This window comes from Malaya genurostris, chromosome 3, assembly GCF_030247185.1.
Source record: "Malaya genurostris strain Urasoe2022 chromosome 3, Malgen_1.1, whole genome shotgun sequence".
In the NCBI taxonomy this organism is placed as follows: Eukaryota; Metazoa; Arthropoda; class Insecta; order Diptera; family Culicidae; genus Malaya; species Malaya genurostris.
Window position 1 is genome coordinate 170361850 of NC_080572.1, and position 21866 is coordinate 170383715.

At 37.9% G+C, this 21866-nt stretch overlaps 1 protein-coding gene across 1 annotated transcript; it reads left to right on the forward strand.

Annotated features, from left to right (window-relative positions):
* Positions 1 to 6558: 6558 nt before the first annotated feature.
* On the forward strand, positions 6559 to 21373 carry LOC131435053 (uncharacterized). The gene is made up of 3 exons (XM_058602538.1): positions 6559 to 6719; positions 19955 to 20978; positions 21052 to 21373. The coding sequence occupies exons 1-3, from the start codon at positions 6702 to 6704 to the stop codon at positions 21063 to 21065; spliced, it is 1056 nt and encodes a 351-aa protein (XP_058458521.1). The 5' UTR covers positions 6559 to 6701; the 3' UTR covers positions 21066 to 21373.
* The last annotated feature ends 493 nt before the right edge of the window (positions 21374 to 21866 follow it).

Below are 21866 nucleotides of genomic sequence, written 5' to 3' on the forward strand. Positions count from 1 at the left end.
TAATTAATTTTATCAAATTATGACTTCCGGTTCTCGAATTACATGATGATGAATTTTTAAAATTCAAACCGATATAGAAGATGACAATCCCGAAAAGCTTCAAATTTGGACTCAAAACTGTTGTAATTTATTCGTCATATGGCCATACGAATCGGTTTGGTTTCTGAATACCGGCTCTGGAAGTACCTTAAATTACTGTAAACTCTAAAGTGGAACTTACATATCATGGCATGTTTAATCGATTATCACACTTCTAGATTCAAATTCGATCCGATTTGCAGTTTCAACATTACAGAGTAATGAGTGATTAAAACACAGACTAACAGACATGACAGTATGAGTAAATTCTTATCAAAATAATTTTTCGTGATTCACTAGTTCCACAGACTAACAGACAGGACACTCAAATTAGATTCTTCAATCATTTTAACGGTCATTTCGAATATTCCTTTATTTGGGACAGTACTCACATGTGTCATGATGGCGCCACGTTACCCTATCAAAAACATCCTGTCTGTCATCTAGACTGTGTTTATTTTTTTCATTTACCAACAGAGTTGCCATTCATACATAATTACCTGTAATGTATTGATTTGTATACGTCCATGCGAATTTCATGGAGGATACAAATTTTATACATATTGCCAAAACTATATACATAATTGTGCCTACTTCTCATCCTCCAACGCAATACAAAGTCGAACCCGTTTTGTTACAATATTTACTTACTTCTGGTCTGTCGCCACTTAATTTCGGGTGAAAACTACCAACACAATAAAAAATAGTCTAGATGAACAACGTTGAGTCAAATAAATGGTTACCTTCCAACATCGCGAAAAAGTTAAATATGTTATCAACGTAATCCAATAATTTATTGTTACGATTCATTTTCCATATTATAATGAAATCAGGCATCCCTGCAAGCAGCTGATCGGTGTTGACAAACGAGGGGAAACCAACTAGTAAAAAAACTTGTACATAACACAAGGGGTGTACAGATAGTAAATAGTTCGCGCAGTACAATATAGGTGGAACTAGTGCATCACGAAAAATTATTTTTATAAGAATTTACTCATACTGTCATGTCTGTTAGTCTGTGCTAGTTCCACCTATATTGTACTGCGCGAACTATTTACTATCGGTACACCCCTTGTGTTATGTGAAATTTTTTTACTAGTTGGTTTCCCCTCGTTTGTCAACACCGATCAGCTGCTTGCAGGGATGCCTGATTTCATCATAATATTTGAAAATGAATCATCACAATAAATTATTGGATTACGTTAATAATATACTTAACTTTTTCAGCGATGTTGGAAGGTAACCATTTATTTTTCTCAACGTTGCTCATCTAGATTATTTTTTATTGTGTTGGTAATTTTCATCCGAAATTAAGTGGCGGTAGACCAGAAGCAAGTAAATATTGTAACAAAACGGGTTCGATTTTGTATTGCGTTGGAGGATGAGAAGTAGCACAATTATGTATATAGTTTTGGCAATATGTATTAAATCTGTATCCTGCATGAAATTCACGTGGACGTAGACAAATCAATACATTACAGGTAATTCTGTATGAATGGCAACTCTGTTGGTAAATGAAAAAAATAAACACAGTCTAGATGACAGAAAGGATATTTTTGATAGGGTAACGTGGCGCCATCATGACACAGGTGAGTACTGTCCCAAATAAAGGAATATTCGAAATGACCGTTAAAATGATTGAAGAATCTAATTTGAGTGTCCTGTCTGTTAGTCTGTGATTAAAATCTCAAGTTGTCGTTTAAAACAACGGTCATTAAAATAATGTCATGAAAAATTAAACACCGAAGAATATTCATGCAAAAAACACATGCGGATTGATAAAAAAAGGTATTATCTCACTGCTAGGTGGATTAAACACGTTTTTAATAAAATTCCGTTTCTTTTTTTATCATAAGGTATTGCAACAGACCCTGTCAGCTTGTGGCGAAATCAATCTTCAGCTCAGCAACGCCAACGACATCGCATTCAACATATCATGTCAATTTTGACGACATTTCTCTCCCCTACTTCTTTGTACGAGACCCGCCTGAGGGTGCCATGTTCGCAAAATAGGATGTTGCCAATGATTTGTTCGGGAAATGTGAGAGCTGGATATCTTTTTAATATGATGTCTTTGATTGCAACCATTATACTACACTGTTAAAAATCAACACTTTTTGAAATGTGTTTCCTAAATACATTTCATATTTCTAGAAGCACTGAAAATCAAGATCGCTTTATTTGAGACTTATAAACTTAGCGCATAAATGTAAAGTGTGTCGTCATATGACATGTGTAAGTGTCTTCACATTTAATTCTTAAGTGTAGATATGTTGACATCGAATGATTTGAACATGATACTAGAGTGTGTAGCTTTATGACATATGTCAATGTCATAATGTGTTAGTTTGAAGTTTCACTATAGTGGTCAGAGATGCCATTTATACAGATTTATCTGTATTATACAGATTTTTACATGCGCATACAGATTTCATACAGAATACAGATTTTATACAGATTCTTTAAATTGAATACAGTATTATACAGATTTCACCAAAAATAGGACAAAATAAATTAAACTTTTTTGACTGAGTTCTTTTTGGTATGAGTGGTGGGATAGAAGTGTCATAATCAATGGGCGAATCATAAATTGATCAGAAAATATTAACATTAAGTTGATATTTGAATATCAGCCTTGAAATATAACGATAATCATAGTTGAAACTTAGACAAATTTAAATCAAGCATCACGAAACATAATTCCTAGACTAAGAGTTGGGTGACATGACTTAAGGTTGAACGTTAAGCGCAGAAATCCCACGTGAGCTTACGAAGTCAACATTTTCAAAGTGTATGCAATAGAAATTATGTTATGTTAATTCCGATTGTTGATGGATTTCGATTTGATTGTGAATACCAGCCCGGTGATAAGGCTCTAGCGCTCTAGTGCTATCGTAGCCAACATCTGGAGCATTTGGTGGGCAATCAGAGCGCTCAGAATATGGTAAACAAACAATAGAGCATTTCAAATCGAGTAGTCTTAATTTCCTTATATGAGGGAGTATGGTAAAGGGTACTGAAAAAAAGTAGTAATATCCAATTTTTTGTTAGCCATTCTTCATAATTGTTTTTTTTCTTTACAGAAGGAGGCTGACCAAAGTTACATGACTTCTTAGTAGGAAGTTGGTGAATACAGATATATACAGATTTTTAATTCAGAGCAATACAGATTTTATATGAAAATATCTGGCATCTCTGATAGTGGTGTATATATGTCTATTTAATAGTATTTATTTGTTCAGACAGTTGCAGAAATGGCAAAATGCAAAATGGCAGAAACAAACATTAAGAATTGATTTAATCTAATTTTCCATCACGTGTCCTAGAAATTGTTTACACAGTAAGTACAATCATTGAATTTCTGTTGAATTTGTATGATGGACGTTTCAGCAAGTTACAGCTTCTCTTTGTTTATTCTTTCATTCAAACTCTTTGTATGGAATCTAAAGTTATTGATTGAGTATTGTAAACTTGGTGAAAGAATTATAATCGTACCACAGCAATCGGAACAGAAAGTAAAAAGAAAGAAAAACTGCAACTTGCTGAAGCAACCTTTTGAATAAATACCATAGTTTGTTTTATTCTTATTTCTATGATTCATAAAATGTTTGTGTTTTCAGATAATGGAATTGTGGATCGTTGAGGAACGTTGATAAATTTTTACCAAGGGATTATAAAATTAAATCTGATAAAATTTCAATAAAATAAATTATGTTAAGCAAATTATTTTAATCTATTTATTCAAATGATGATATTTGAATAACAAGTTTTCAATGGCCGGCATTTTTCAGGCCCGGCTCAAGGTTCACTTTTGGTTCAGGCAAATTGTGTTGCAAAACAACTGTTATCACTTCGACTAGTAGAAATTAATAGCTAATTAATAATTAGTTAATAGCTAGTATCAATAAAACTTTCAAAGCCAATTAAAGAAAACAAGGCCAATACTGGTTTTATCAAAGTTACCTTATCTAGATTGTGTTAAATCGTTCATTTTTACAATCAGGAATGTAGAAATGTATCTAATAGTAGCACTTACATATGAATCCGGTAATAGCATTACTAGACATTACTACCCTTTCACTGTCATTAAAATGTGGAGTTATTTGCTAGTAATGACATTCCGGATTTATCATGTAAGGGTTATGATTTCATTCCAGTTTGAGTATTTCTTGTAGATACATGCATTGTCGCACTTTGGAGTAAATTTGCTTGATCAACAATAATTAATTTGCTCCTCCAGACACTTATATCCTGATGCTACGTGTTCTTCTAAAACACGTACAACGTCGGACTATTGGACGACTATAGCACCGCTGGTTTAGTACAACTAAATTATTCATTCAACGCAGATGGGTGTGATTCTTTGTCCTTGATAATTCAAGCTGTGTGATATCGAAGTGAATGTTCTTGTTCAAATAGCATTAGACTTTATTTAATTAACACTGTTTATACAAAACTCGTAACTGAAGAATCCATTCGGATTTGATAATTTTTTCTCCAGATTTTTTTTCCGATTTGCAAATTATTAATATTTAGATAAATCTCAAAGTTCTGTTGTTCTTGTGGTTTTGGGTTACAATTGCAATTCTGATTACATTCGTTTCATTTTTTTCTATTCTTATCTGTTTCTTTTATTAGTTATATAATAATAATTAACTGCGTGTAATTTAAACAACGTAGTCCAAACTGAAAACTAGTTTGGTGCAAATGTGTAGGACGATACAACTTTTTCACTTATTGTTACCCAATATTTCAATTATTTGTACCGAGAAGTTCATTGAGCGAAAGACATCTAACCTTGCTAACTAGTACGACGTAAGAATAGCCCTTCGTACAATGAATTAAGTTTAACTGGCAATTACTTCAGGAGCTGAGGACCATCGTGACCAAAAAGACCTAACTAAAGTGGTCTACATTCGTAGAAACCTTTGTTTCCACAGGCCGAATTCTTATCGTTACGTCAGCAAGGAACCTTATGTGTTTTCACTAGGGCAACTATTCTCAATCTGGGGTCCTCGGAGAACTATTATGGTAGAAAAAGGTTAGGAATCACTGTCCTAGTGGTTTTAATGTACTGAAAGCTTTCTGCCCCATGTGCAAAGTAGAATAGGCAAGTTACTAAAATAACATCCTAACGAGCTGATTTTAACAAGTCTAGGCTCATTTGAAAGCTACTATTGAATTGTGGATCAAGTTCGAAGATGAAATGGCTGTTACCTCTGGTTCCAGAGATATAATGGTATTGCGTTAAAATAAATTGCGGTTTCAATGATTCGCCGACATTGCAAATGTTAGAAGGGTGTTTCGGCAATGATACTCTGAAGAAAACAGTCGTTTATCAGTGGTACGAATGTTTCAGAAACCACCGTAAGTCGGTAAATGATGATGCGTCATTTTCAGTCGAAAAAGAAGGCGATGCTCACAGATTTCTTTGATTACAAGGATGCTGTGTATCATGAATTCCTTCAACAAGGCCAGACCGTCAACAAGGAGTATTATTTGGGCGTTATGAGATGTTTGCGTGGAGCAATTTTCCGAAAAAGACCAGATTTATGGGCAAACAACTCGTAGATTTTGCACCACGATAACACACCGTCACACAATGCCATCGTCATCCGTGAACATTCTGCTAAAAACGAAGCGAATACCACTTAGCAACTACAGAGTTTACCTGATTTTGCTCCTTACGACTTTTTCATATTCGGTCGACTCAAGAAACCGCTCCGTGGAACGCGTTTCAGCATCCGAAATGAGATTATGGAAAAATCGCAGATAGCTCTAATGGCCATACCGAAAACTGCATATAAAATTTTTTTCGAGGATCGGATCAAGCGTTGGCACAAGTGTGTTGCAGTCGATGAGAAGTACTTTGAAGAGGACAATATCAATTTTAATGAATAATCTTCTATTTTCAATTTTTTGAATAAATTCCGGGAACATTTAAATCAAACTAGTATGTAGTGCTTAACATAAAACTGTTTCCATTGTATCAAATGCTATATTTCTTGCCTTTCTCATTCACTATAATGCAAAAAAAAACATTCTAAAATCTTAAAAAATACATCAAATACAAGATTGTTTGGTTTCGATATAGTTAGCAATAATATTGCATTCAATGTTAAACAATTTTTGCATAGTACGAAAATGACAAGTGCGAGTTTCAGTGTAATTGTTGAGTATTTAAACTTTCGCCTTAAAATTTAAGTTAATGCATTGAACGAAGAAAGAGAGAGTACACATAACTTAAGATTAAGGGGTCTTGTTGTAAACTTTTAAGGGATGCACTTATAATCTAAAAACAATTGTGGAGGTCTACAGCCTTCAAGATCAACCAAGATTTTTTGAGTCATACTATGAAAAATCAGAGTTGCCAATCTACCATGCATGCAACTTCAAAGGCTATTGCGAATGCTATTATCGATAGTTTTCCTCACCTGGCCATTGGATACATGTATAAAATTTGTATAAGATTCTTGGTTGATCTTCAGTTCAAGTGTAACAGTTGTGATCGATGGTGGTGTTGTTCGAAAAGAGTCCAGTACGAATCGAAACGTGCTAAAAGGTGTTATTTACTGTACAGTGTGAAATTGCCTAATATATTGTGGAACCTTGCTGGATTAAAGATGACTTGTCTCACGAATGTTAGTATTGAATCACAAGGTGTTAAACATTCAAAACAGGTTTTTATTTGCTGTACTGTCGGGTGATTTGTTTTATAAGACGGTTATAAGCTATTCATAGGAAGTAAATGTCAATGCAAGCACGCTCATGGAGTGGTTACTTTCCTGATAATCAGATAGTGCGATGAAAAAATAACCGTTGTAAGTTGTGTTGTTCTGGCCAGTTGATATATTTCTTGAACAATTTAGACCAAACAGGAATTGGACTTCAATATTTTGATTCTACAAATAGAACTTTAGATTTATAAACGTTCCTTTCTGAAAAATAGAAAAACTACTCACGTTTTAAAACTCTACTACTTATTTTTCACCTGGAAGCTGTTTCACAAATAACATGTATATGGAGTTGAACAGATGTTTCCAAAAGTCTGTTTGAATATTAACCCGTTACTGACAGCTATTCGACTATTCGTCTCAATCTTACAATTAGTCAGTCTTTTAAATTCGGTGTTATGGGAATGCAGCACATAAAGTAGTGGCGACATCTGCAATTGGCTCAGGAAAACTTATTCCCTCGGTTTTAGTTCGATGAAAAAGTTTTTTTTATATTTCTAGGCACCTAGCCTAAGTGCATTTTCTATTTTTTATGTAATTATCAATACGTTCACGACCTTCGATATTGGCATTTATATATTTATGATTCCATCTAACTGAAGGATAAACACTAGAACAATTAACTAAATACGTGGTTTGATTCGTGAAATGAACCGGAATGATGGTTATCCTAACTCGTGAAATTTCTCGACGGTCGTGAAGGTTCAAGTGCAATAGCATTATTGGTTCAAAATATGAAAAAGTAGTGCGATGAAAACGTGACTCAAGTAAAATGCTACTGTGACGAGCTCTCGGAGGAACTCGAATATTTAGCAAGGAGAGGAGTTCAGAGCTATCAAATTCAATAACAATGTTCAATATCATAGCAACAAAATTAACACATGGATCAATAAGTCCCGAGACTAACAATGGAAACAACATTTTTTTTGCAAAATTGTTTTTTATTCATCAACATAATCACCTTTAGGGTGATACAATGGTTCCAACGTTTTTCCAACTTTTCAATACCATGTTTATAAAAAAATTTATCTTTCGCTTCAAAATAAGCTTCAGTTTCAGCGATGACCTCATCATTTGAGCCAGATCTTTTTCCCTGGAGCATTTTTTTAAGATTAGCAAAGAACCAATAGTCACTGGGGGCTAAATCTAGCGAGTATGGGGGGTGGGGAAGCAGATCAAAGCCCAATTCGTTCAATTTCGCCATTGTTTTCATCGACTTGTGGCAGAATGCATTTTGTTCCATCGAAAGCAATCGCGGCACCCACTTGGAAAAAACCTTTTTCATGCTCAATTTTTCATGAAGGATAGTAAATACACTTCCATATGATATCTGTGTCATCTCAGCAATCTCACGGAGCTTCACTTCACGATCTTTCATTATAATTTTTGTCACTTCACTCACATTTTCCGATGTAACGGTTTCCACAGGTCTACCCGAGCGTTCCGCGTCATTTGTGTCGGTACAACCACGTTTAAACTCGGTGAACCGCCGACAAATCGTTGCTTTTGATGGACAAGAGTCCCGATAACATTTTTCAATCCATTGTTTCACTTGCACGGTGTTTTTACCCATTAAAAAACAATGTTTTATCAAAACACGAAACTCGGTTTTTCCATTTTTAAACAAACTACAAAACGACTTTACTCCAACCTCGATAACTCAGCTGTTTCTGGTCGGATCGACTTAAAATTTTGACCCGTTTCAAGCAAAGGTTAGTACTCTAGAAAGACATGGTTACTGGTTTACTACGAGCGCCATCTCTGCTTTAGTCTCGGGACTTATTGATCCATGTGTTAGCTTGATGAATATGCTGACGCCGTTTTAATGCATCCATACTCAACAATCTACATCGATCAGCATACGGTGGATGATCTGTAGAATCAGGTAGATTACGAAGTGCCAACCTGATGAACTTGCGTTGTATATTTTCCATCCTTAAACTCCACTTCAACTGCTAAAGCAGTCAAACGACAGATACGTTTTCTAAAATTGATCGAACAGGAGAACAGTAAAATGATTCTAAGTATTCTAAGTTTTGCTATTTCAGATATGAAACCCAATTGTCGATTAGCTTTTGCGATTACAACCGTGCGATGGTTGGCGAAAGTCAGTTTTTGATCTAGCAGTACACCAAAATGTCTGATCCGGTTTAGCTGATTGTACCCTCATTGGTGTACTCAGCCATAATTGGCTGCTTGATACGATGAAACCACACAACAATACATTTACAGGTCTAAGTGGTAACATCACATCGTTGAAATACAACAATGGGGCTTGGTTACTACCTTGTGGCACACCAGATGAGTTCGTGAAATTTGAAGACGTTATCGAGTCGAGCTTAACACGGAGAGTTCTATCCGTCAAGTAAGAATGCAGCCAATCGGTATTTCGTTCAGATAGCCCAAGCTTGAAAAGCTATGAGAATTTTGTTGTTGATCGAATGAAAAGTTGTTTTTAGATCTATTTACATTGTTTCTGTGATCGGAGTACCAAATGTTCAAAACAAGCTAGAAGATTCGTCGCCACTGAACACGCGGGAATACCATCAGGTCCAGGCGAGAAAGAACTGTTTAGTTTAAACCTTTAGTTAATATTTACCACCTTACGTGCATTGAAAATAGCACATATTATTTGTCAGTTGCGAATTTATTCAATAGAAATTTGATTTTTGAGGAATATATAATTAAATCTTGCACGAATCACTTCGTTGTCGAACTGAAGCGTAGTGTAAATCCAGCATCGAAATATCATCGGAGACTTTTCTTCCTTTCGATTATCGTTTTAGCGATATTTCTGTTGGTGAAAATTCGTCAACAAGTTTCGCTGACACAAAATATCACTCGGGAACTATAAGGCTCAGAGTTCTATGTATACTTGTTCCATGAATGAAAATATCGGAAGTGATTTTTTCAGTCAGTGAGTTTTTTTTAAATTTGTGGAACTGATTTGTTCACGAACATGATTTTCCCAACACTGTGTCTGCTTAAGAGAGGAATATGAGTGTATACTAGTAACCAGTGTTGGTGATTGCTGAAAATTTGACAGAAGCTGCTCGATTTTTATCTATATTGTATACAACATTTTCAATCCGGTAGAAGATGCTACAAGAATTCGAGTCTCTCAATGCATGAACCTCGAGAGAATTTTTCTACATTTCTTCGCTCCACTTCATACTCTGAGCATTTCATGGGCCTTAAAAAAAATTTCAGTCTGATAATGATCGCCGCTGTGTGGAATTTACCAAGAGAGAATCGCAAGTTGACTATTATCGCAGAAAATCGAATCGATGATTCGACTTTTTTTTTTTTTTTTTTTCAAATAAAATTTTTATTAGGCTCATTTGCTTTAGCTTAACGTGGCCGATTGTCTTGTTGTTAGGGGGAGAGAAAGGGATGCCGTATTACGGGGCGGCATACTCCCCAGTTAGTAAGGGGACATAGGGAGGGTGGGACCTACACAGTATTGAATTGAAATTTGAATACATCATTGGTTTGTGGCATACATCTTTTAGACACATTTTGCGTTCGATGAATCTTCATGTTTTGCAGCTTGTAGCAATGAAGAGATTATTCTGGATTGGGATGCTTCGTTGGTGTGTTCTGACGTTGATGTGACGTTTTTGGGTAGCTTCCAGCAACTCAGTCAGTTCAAGGCAGGTGCATGCTCCGAAGCATCGTTTACACAGGCCATACTTCCAGCAACGTAAAGAAGAGTGCGGTAGAGCTGTAGACGAGAAAGAGATAGGGAGAGCACTAAATTTGAGCATTGATAGTTTTCAAGAAGTTATAGATGAGAGTCATATAAGGAAGATTTCGAGTTGCCAAGACGTCGCGGACTGGTACGAAGGGTGGTATACCTCGGGCCCGAAGGGAACCTATGAGTTGGGACCTGGCATCACAATACTCGACACATGTCCAAACAACATGTTCGATGTCATGATAACCCTCACCGCAAACGCAGACACCACTCTCAGCGAGCCCCACACGACGGAGATGCGCGCTGAACATATAATGATTAGACATGAGCCTTGACATTACACGAATAAAGTCTCGGCTCACGTCTAACCCCCGGAACCAAGCTTTCGTCGATACCTGTGGGACTATTGAGTGTAACCATCGTCCCAGAGTTCCACTATTCCATGTATTCTGCCAGCTGGCTAGAGTTTTCTGACGACAGCAACTGAAAAATTCATTGAAGCAGATTGGTCTTTCATAGATATCACCTTCTAGTGCGCCCACCTTGGCTAACGAGTCCGCCCTCTCATTGCCCCGTATGGAACAATGTGAGGGGACCCAAACCAAGGTAATCTGGTATGATTTTGCAGATAAAGCACTCAATTGTTCCCGTATTTTCCCCAGGAAATACGGTGAGTGCTTTCCAGGCTTCACTGAACGGAGAGCCTCAATGGAACTGAGACTGTCCGATACAATGAAGTAGTGATCTGTGGGCAGAGTGTCAATGATCTCAAGGGTATACTGAATTGCAGCTAGTTCTGCGACGTAAACTGAAGCTGGATCACTGAGTTTATAGGAAGCGGTGAAATTTACATTGAATATACCGAAGCCAGTGGACCCGTCTAGATATGATCCGTCAGTGTAAAACATTTTATTACAGTCGACTTCTTTAAATTTATTATTAAAAAATTTTGGGATCTCTTGAGGGCGTACAGGATCCGGGATTCCACGAATTTCCTCTTTCATGGATGTGTCGAAAAACACAGTAGAATTAGAAGTATCCACAAAATGAACACGATTGGGAACAAACGAAGAAGGATTTATATTCTGAGCCATGTAGTCAAAATACAAGGACATAAAACGGGTTTGTGAATTAAGCTCGACGAGCTTTTCAAAGTTTTCTATCACCATCGGATTCAAAATGTCGCATCGGATTAGCAGTCGATATGAGAGATCCCAGAACCTGTTTTTCAACGGTAAGACGCCCGCCAGCACTTCAAGACTCATCGTATGGGTTGATTGCATGCAACCCAAGGCAATACGTAAACAACGATACTGAATTCTTTCCAGTTTAATGAAATGAATATTCGTAGCGGAGCGGAAACAGAAACATCCATATTCCATTACTGACAATATCGTCGTTTTGTACAACCTGATCAGGTCTCCTGGGTGAGAGCCCCACCAAGTTCCGGTTATTGTACGAAGGAAATTGATTCTCTGTAGGCATTTTCGTTTCAAATACCTAATGTGACATCCCCAGGTACCTTTGGAATCGAACCAGACCCCGAGATATTTAAATGTGAAAACCTGAGCTATGGTTTCACCCCCTAGTTGAAGCTGTAATTGCGCAGGTTCTCGCTTCCTTGAAAATACAACCAGCTCAGTTTTCTCCGTAGAGAACTCGATACCCATTTGAAAAGCCCATGTCGACAAGTTGTCGAGGGTATCTTGCAATGGTCCTTGGAGATCGGCAGCTTTGGGTCCTATAATAGACACAACACTGTCGTCGGCAAGTTGTCTTAGCGTGCAAGATGTGTTGATACATTCATCAATGTTATTTACGTAAAAGTTGTATAAAAGGGGGCTTAAGCATGAGCCCTGAGGAAGACCCATGTAACTGAATCGCTTTGTCGTCAAATCACCATGCTCAAAATGCATGTGTTTCTCGGACAATAGATTATATAAAAAGTTGTTCAAAACTGGTGAAAGACCATGCTGATGCAACTTCTCAGATAGAACGTTAATGGAAACTGAATCGAATGCCCCCTTGATGTCGAGGAAAACTGATGCCATTTGTTCTTTACGAGCAAATGCCATTTGAATTTCTGTTGAGAGCAACGCTAGACAATCGTTCGTTCCTTTGCCCCTGCGGAACCCAAATTGTGTACCTGAAAGCAATCCATTTGTTTCGACCCAATTGTCTAGACGGAAGAGAATCATTTTCTCCAACAATTTCCGGATACAGGAAAGCATAGCAATCGGCCGATACGAATTGTGATCGGAGGCTGGTTTTCCAGGTTTTTGAATAGTAATAACTCTCACTTCTCTCCATTCGTGTGGGACAATATTACCCTCGAGGAACTTGTTGAATAAATTCAGCAAGCGCCTTTTGGCAGAGTCGGGCAGATTTTTCAACAAGTTGAATTTAATTCTGTCTAACCCCGGGGCTCTATTGTTACACGACAAGAGCGCAAGTGAGAACTCTACCATCGAAAACGGTGTTTCGTTTGTATTCAATGTCGCGACGCGGGATATCTTCTGTTCCGGAACAGAATCAGGACATACTTTCTTAGCGAAATCAAATATCCAGCGGTTAGAATATTCCTCGCTTTCGTTCGCGTGATTTCGATTGCGCATGCGACGGGCCGTATTCCAAAGAGTGCTCATTGCTGTTTCTCTCGTTAATCCGTCAACAAACCTTCGCCAGTAACCGCGTTTCTTAGCTTTAATAAGACTTTTCATTTGAAATTCTAACGCCGCGTATTTCCGATAATTATCTGGAGTTCCGTTCTTTCTAAACGAGATGAAGGCTGAAGCTTTTTTCGTTTTCAGCTCTGAGCACTCTTTGTCCCACCATGGGTTGGGAGAACGCATACTAGTTTGCGCGCTAGGTACTCGTTTCGTCTGAGCTTGAATTGCGGTGTCAAGAATCAAGCCAGCCAAAAATGTATACTCTTCCTCCGGAGGAAGCTCCTGTGATGTTTCTAGTTTCTCAGATATCGAGCTCGCGTAACGTTTCCAATCAATGTTTCGTGTGAAATCGTACGAAACATTGATTGTTTCCGATGGTCTTCCACGGTTGGTGATAGAAACTATGATCGGCAAGTGATCGCTACCGTGAGGATCACAGATTACCTTCCACTTGCAATCTAACTGTAGCGAAGTCGAGCAAAGGGATAAATCCAGCGCACTTGGTTGTGCTGGCGGTCTAGGGTTCCGTGTCATTTCTCCCGTGTTTAGAATTGTCAAATTGAAGTTGTCACACAGATCTTGGATTAACGAAGAACGATTATCATCATATAAGCAGCCCCATCCTGTACCATGCGAGTTAAAGTCCCCTAAAACCAGCCGCGGTGAAGGAAGAAGTTCTATGATGTCTGCAAGCCGACGATGCCCTATCGAGACTCTGGGAGGAATGTAGATAGAAGCTATACATAGATCTTTGCCTTTAATATTAATTTGGCAAGCAACAACTTCAATTCCCGGTGTCGAGGGGAGGTTAATACGATAAAATGAATAGCACTTTTTAATCCCTAAAAGTACCCCTCCATAAGAGTCTTCTCGGTCCAGGCGGATTATGTTAAAATTATGGAAGTCGAGGTTGATGTTAGAAGTAAGCCAAGTTTCACTCAAGGAGAATACATCGCAATTATGAGTATGTATTAAGTGTTTGAAAGAATCAAGTTTTGGGATGATACTTCTGCAATTCCACTGAAGCACAATGATCATATCTTCGATTCTCAGTGGTAAATTATCCATCAAAAGATACGATCGCTGCAAGGAGGGGCCATTGTTCAGTCAACTGTTTTAAAAATGTCCTTACTGTTGGCAGTAGAGCAGTTAGGAAGCTTTTCAGAGGATCAGTAATATTGAAGGCTGTTAATATCCAGTCCACGATATCAGAAAATTTCAATAATCCAGCGTTTGTTGGATTTTCTGGTTGTGCTTTGGGGTCATTCGGGTTTTTTGATGCCCCAGGAAGTGCTGGGTACTCCTTATCATCCCTAAGTTTTTTTAACCCAGGAGGTGTTTGCTTCGGTTTTGAGTCAGCACTTTTTGTTTCCGTTTGGTTCTTTTGTGACGAAGAGGACAGTCTGAGGCCTTTACGAGGAAGCTTGGGAGAAGCCAGATTTTGTCTTTTCCTGCTTCCTTCAACCTGTGTGTAGGAAGGTCCTTCGCCTGGGTCGTCAGAGGTATCCTCTTCAACTGGCAAGATTGCAAACGGGTTCTCAGGGGTCGATGGAGTGGTTCTTTTTAAGATTTCCGCATAAGAACGTTTGGAACGTTCTTTCACGGATCGCTTCAATTTCTCCGCACGCTGTATGTACGTAGGGCACACCGAAAGATCATGAGGATTCTCCCCGCAGTAGCAACACTTTTCCACTGCTCTTCTGCAGAGATCGTCCTCATGGGCCTCTCCGCATTTGCCGCATCGCAGTTTGTTGCAACAATAGGTTGCCGTATGACCTAACTGTTTGCAGCTTGTACAATGCATTACCCGCGGTACATACAGCCGAACAGGTAGACGAACTCCACTCACTACCAAGTAATTTGGAAGTGCAGATCCGGCAAAAGTCACGCGAAATGAGTCCGATTGGTAAAATTTACCATCTATCGATTTGGAGTGCAATTGCTTGCACTCCAAAATTTTCACTGGATGAAGGTCGGGGTTTTTGAAACGGCCTACCCCGTCCTTCATCAGATCTTCGATTGTCAGACTTTCGTCACGGACCACACCGTCGATCTCCACCACATGAGACGGGACGTACACGCGGTACTCCTTCGTGAACAACTCGTTGGTAGCAATCGCGTTTGCTTGCTTCAGGTCGGACACAACAACGCGTAACTTGTTTGGCGAAACCTTATCTATTGTTTTTATTGCCGAGTAATGTTTTTCCAGGTCCCGAGCAATATTTAAAACTCTGAGAGACTTTAATTTGGGCCGGAAGTATACCACCCACGGACCCCCCGAGCCATCATCTTGGTAAAATTTTTGGCGGGCAGGCAATATCTTAGAGGGAGATGGAGGCATCGGAGAGGGAGATGGCATCGGAGAGGGAGATGGTATCGGAGGGGGAGATGGTATAGGAGGGGTAGATGGCATCTCGGAAGCAAACTCAGCCTCTAAATGTTCTTCGTTCATTCGTTCAGCTTCGCCCTCCTCCGAGACACCCCCACTGTCATCAATATTCATATTTAAAGTGCGGGAGTAAAGAAGTCTCCCGCACTTGAAATGAGAAAGAAAGAAATAAAATGAAAAGAAAATATATGAATAGTAAAAGTTGAAAGAAAAAGTTTGAGAAAATACTTAACAGTATGTCACGGTAAGCTGTTAGGTGAGTTGCTCCTTCACTCCTTCGTTGTGCTTCAGCGTGACCTTGACTCAGGATTTGGCTGCTGCGATGCGGGTAGCAAACAATAGAAATAACTGCTGCCCGAGGATAGCACAATAGCGTCTACTGTTGATACCGATACAAAACCGGTGCACAGACAGAACTCACTTGCGGGGATGCTACTTTTTATCACTTTTATTTAATGCCTATACTACAGCCTCTGCTGTGATAGGCACCTTCGTCTTACCGATGTCGATTGTTAAAAAAACGCGTGTGCTCACTTCGAACATTCGGTTACGAATGCTATGATTCGACTTGATGATTCTCATACTAGGTTGCAATATTTAAAAACCCTTGTGTGGAGCATTCACATACATTTTCATAGACACAAATTATACAAAGGTTATAAGCGCATAGTTAGAATAAGCGGCAATAGTAAAATGATTCTATAGCAATTATCCACTGCCCATACAGAATCGGATCGCGAAACGAGAATAAGCGACCGTTTGTTGCTTCAGAGAGAATCCCCACAGCAGCGTGCTAGCCGTTGATTCTCAGACGGTTCACCGAGAGAAATTCGCTCTCGCACTAGTGTCTATTCTATGTTAAATGTAATATGCCGGTTTTTTTGTTGTTGTGATGATCTCGATTCTCTTTGATGGCACCGATTTAATCGTGGAAGAGTTGCGAGTGAGCATTCTTCGATGCGATAAAAGCCATCCTTGCTAGTAACACTATATAATTAACGTTTACAGAAGACGGATGTAACCATAAAACCGCTGTTATCTCAAAGTGATGCCTAATTACGCAAAGCCTTGACAGAAACAAAACAAAGATCGCGGTTGAACTCAATTTGTTATATTTCGATGAAAAATCTTTTTAGGTCAATAGTGCCTTGTTTGGTATCTTTTCACGCTTTTGCGTTAGCGATACATAATTAAAGCGTAAAGCCTTTTCAGGTTGACGCGGCCGATGCAAATGGTGTGGAATGGTCCGATGACGACTCGATTGAATCGCCCGATCGCACTTCAGCCAATCATGTCAAAATACGCGTTTTTTGCCTTTCTCATGTAGAAAGGTTACGCAATCACTTGAAAAACCGACTAGTGAAAAGTGTCATATACCATTCGACTCAGTTCATCGAGCTGAGCAATGTCTGTGTGTGTGTGTGTGTGTGTGTGTGTGTGTGTGTGTGTGTGTGTGTGTGTGTGTGTGTGTGTGTGTGTGTGTATGTGTGTGTATGTGTGTGTGTCAAATAATCTCACTAGGCTTTCTCGGAGATGGCTGAACCGATTTTGACAAACTTAGATTCAAATGAAAGGTCTCGTGGTCCCATACGGAATTCCTGAATTTCATCCGGATCCGACTTCCGGTTCCGGAATTATAGGGTAAAGTGTGTTCAATATTGTACACCGTCACTTAAACCGGCGAAACAAAACACGTAAAAAAATTTCTAAACTGGTCTCAAAACTACACAAATCGAAAGTCATTATCAGTAGGCAACTAAACAAACCGATTCCGGCTATCCTGGTTCCCGGTATCCGGTTCCGGAAGTACCGGAAATAGTGGTCATGTATACCAAAATAGATCTCACTTATCTCAGCGATGGTTTGACCGATTTCCACAAACTTAGATTCAAATGAAAGGTCTCGTGGTCCCATACGGAATACCTGAATTTCATCCGGATCCGACTTCCGGTTCCGGAGGTATAGGGTAAAGTGTGTTCAATATTGTACACCGTCACTTAAAATATTTTTGGATACAACAAACATTTAAATCGTAATTTAGAGTGCGTACTAGAAGAGTTTGTGTGTCATGTTAGTTGGTGGCCGTACGAACCGACTTTGGTTTGTGGAAATGTGGATGACTCACGCAATCAAAGCATTGTTTTATTCTAGTTAATGCACAAACAATCTTTTGGTTTGTTTCAAAAATCGAAGAGATAAATTTTGAATGGAATACCACAATATTATATGTACATGAGAAAGGCATCATTACACCACTAGGTGGATTAAAACAGGTTTTATTTGTGCTTCAGGGGTTGATTTTGAATTTTTCATGTCTTCAGAAGAATTTCTGTTTGATATGGTCCGCTTCTTTTAGTATACTCAAAATTGTCATTAATATTCCTACAAGTGAGTCATTAATCTCCTACAATGTTCAAACATGCTTTTCTTTAAAGTGTGTTTCATATAAATTTAACCGAATTTATGTTGTGACTAATAATTTTTTAATAGTGTTTTGATCATACTTTCAAATTCGAAATTCGAAAAATGCATTGAAAAAAGTTATGATGGAAAAACTTTGGGGGTCTCTAATAAACTATGCATCATATCTCGACACCAATGCATTTTAAAGTGTTCATGTCTTCGACATGTTTTCTTGTTTAAATATGATCTACAACTTTCCTGAAGACATAAATACTCTATTTCGTATTGTGTTCAAAAAAATTTTTTGAACTCACTTGTAGGTGGATCAATGACAATTTTGAGTATACTAAAAGAAGCGGAACAAATCAAACAGAAATTCTTCTGAAGACATGAAAAATCCAAAATCAACCCCTGAAGCACAAATAAAAAAACCTTGTTTTGATATGATTGGGACCACTGTGGATCGGGCCGAAAAGGGTCGACAAAATCCTCCGGGTGTTTTGCTTTTTGGTTTCCAATGATTGGTTACCAAGAAATGTGATACCCACCAACAAAAAAAAACAAATCAAACGAGTTTGAGTAGCTGTTTTCAGAGCCGCCATATTGAAAAAAAATGTATTAAGTTTTATATATGCATTTTTATCTGTAAAAAGCACAATTTTGAAATATTGTATAAATCATAAGCGGAAATTGGAGGAGCCTGGCCTTAGAAGGTGTTTATTCCGATATATTTGTGCTATTGTATATTATTTATGCAAAAGATAGGAATTTCGTAGCTAACAACATCCTTTTGCTCGATTTGCTCGTTTACTATGTTTAGATAATTTTCTCATAAAAAAGTTATAATCGAATTTACGTATTTTTCGCTTTTAGCAAAACACTAACGTAAGCGCTCTCGTGCAGTAAACCCAGCCCAACATTAAAAGATCATAGCTCAGCTGGTTAAGTGAAATCAAAATAATGCACCAGTGTAAATGAAACACTAAACATTAGATTGAATTATCGTAAAGATTAATTATAGTTATAGTAAACCGTAACCAAATAACGGAAGTTTGAAGTACCGCTTTTTACCCACACGAGAACGTTGTAGGGTTAAAATCGTGTAATTTTTATTCTGATAGAGACTGTATTTTGGCAACATCCAATTTTATCGTAATTTGAAACAACCACGTTTCGATTCGAAGCTAATACACATTCGCTTCGTAGGTGGATTGTTCTAATAGGAGCAGTCTATGAAACGGATTTGATAAATCGATTTTTAATGCTATTTGCAGATCGATAGACGCATATTATCGGAGAACATAAGTGCAAAGAATCAAAGCCGAATTTCAAATACTTTCGGAGTTATAGCTCGTTGAACTTACTTCCACTCAGCCATGAAATATATGTCTTCTCAAAGAGATCATGAGACCTATTATTAATGATATTATGAGCAAAATGATTTAATTCATGAAAATTTTTATGGAATTTGCTAACAAAATTCATCGTTTCATGAGAAATAATGTTTCATGATTTTCATGATTTCTTAATCACCATGATCACTGGCAACGCATTTGTATTCGTGATCCTGACTTTCAAGCGCGTGTTCTTAAAAGCCCTTTTTAGAGTTCGTTCACACGATGAAAGCAAATTGAACCATCATTTGTATATTTCAGACTTCTTCTTCGAACTATATCGAGAAAGAAGACAATTTTTTTACAACCAGTTTCGGAAGATATTTAATATGGTCGCCATTGTGAATTCTTTGTTTAAAAATAAACACATTATCTAATCCTCAAACTTGCATCTACAGATATTCTAAACGAAATTTTTAAGGCTTTTCTTTTTCTGTTCATCAAAATAACGGAAACAGTTTGACACTCAACCACGCACATAGAGTTAGAAAGCCTTTTTGACCCGAGAGATAAGAGCCATCCGGAATAATCATGCTTTAATAAAAAAACATTAAAATATTTCTATTTGTTTATTCTCTTTGTCTACGTAGATAATCATCTTCTGTGGATTACTGATGACATCATCATGTTTCCGGTCACACTCTAAGAGGGAAACGACAAGTTCATCCATCTCACCCGAGCTTTTGGAGAAGTATCCAAATGGAGCGTTCGATGACAAAAAACCAGTTCCAGATCCGAGCAATCAAGATTTCAAAGAGTACGTTAATGTCCTAACCCGGTTCGATGATTGGGTAACCGGTCACACTCATGTTCGAACTCCACAGGAGGTACTTCCGGACGACGAATTCAATGATTTGAAACCTCCAGTAGATCCTAATAATCAACGTTTCAAAGATTATGTGACTGTGCTAACACGTTTCGACGACTGGGCTACTGGTCACAATCACGTTCGCGGGCCACAAGATATTCTTCCGGATGACGAGTTTCATGATCTAAAACCGTCAACGAACCCAAACAACACAGCCTTTCAAGATTATGTAAAAGAGCTAACACGGTACGATTCGTGGATTACTGGACAAAAGGTTCCTATTCCAGCGGACCCTAGTACGGATGCATTACATCAAGATATCGGCAGCTTTGAGCAATCAGATGCAACTCGGAATAACAGTGATGAAGAACAGTCTTATAACGAGTATGCAAAGACGTTGAAACTTAATATATCTACTCCAACGTTCCCAGTAGGAACGAGTCAGGAAGATGTTCCGTTCAATGATAACAAACCAAGTATTCTCCCTAGTTCTGCGTACAATGATTATGTGAAGGTGCTAACACGTTTTGATCCATTTATTACGGGTCAGAAAGTACCGATTCCAACTGATCCGACCACAGATGCTCTACACCAAGTCTTTCGAAGATCGTTAATAAGTCCTGAACATCATTTCACTGATCAGATTACCAGTAATTCCCCAGAAAATCCAACCGCCAATCAAGCGTATAACGACTTTGTGAAAGAACTGAAGCGTTTTGACCCATGGATCACTGGTCAAAGGGTTACCATTCCACGAGACTCCGTAACTGATGCTTTACATGGGATTAGTAAACGGTCATTCATTGGTAGTGATTCCAAACAATTTTCTCGAACTCGTACCAAACGAGCAATAATTTTTCGTCCATTTTTCGTCTACAGGCAGCAAGAACTGAAGAAAGTTGTCAATAAAAATCGTGCTTCGAACGATACAAGGACAGATCAAACTGGTTTGCAAACGTGATAATCAACATAGCATTGCAGTTCAAATATTGTTCAACATTGATAGATGGTTGATGAGATAACAGTAATTCGAGTGTGACATCTTTGTAAATAGTGTAAGTAGTGAAGCGTATATGTTCATTTTTGAAATTTGAAAGGAAATGATCTGCATTGATAATGTATTTGAATACAAATCTGTTTGCTATACTTTATTTACAAGAACAATTTATTTTGACAACGAACAATGACCAGCCCTAATTTCACGAAGCTTCGAATATCGCGTTTTCACATTTCGTGAACTTTAATATCATAACATTCAAAAACTATTGAATTGTAAACCATCGATAGGTCCTGAAATATGTGAAGCTTATTCGAAAATTATAGCTTAGTCCAACAAGTTGCCAAGAAACTGGAACTATCCGTTGAGACCATTTTAAAAGAGAAAAACCTATTTTAATCCACCTAGTGGTGTAATGATGCCTTTTTCATATTACTCATTACATCATAAATATAACCGTGAAATTCGCAAAAACAACTGTTTATTGAATAGGAATAGGATAATTTGTTCGGATCTAATCTCACAAACTCTATAAATTCTGTTTAGCCTGTAGTTCCGGAACCGAAAGTAGTATCCACAACAAATTAAGGAATTCCGTATGAAACTGTAAGACTTTTCTTTTGAACCTATAAGTTTGTGAAAATCTATTCGGCCATCTCCAAGAAAAGTGAGTGAGATCCTTTTTGCAGTTTCTAAT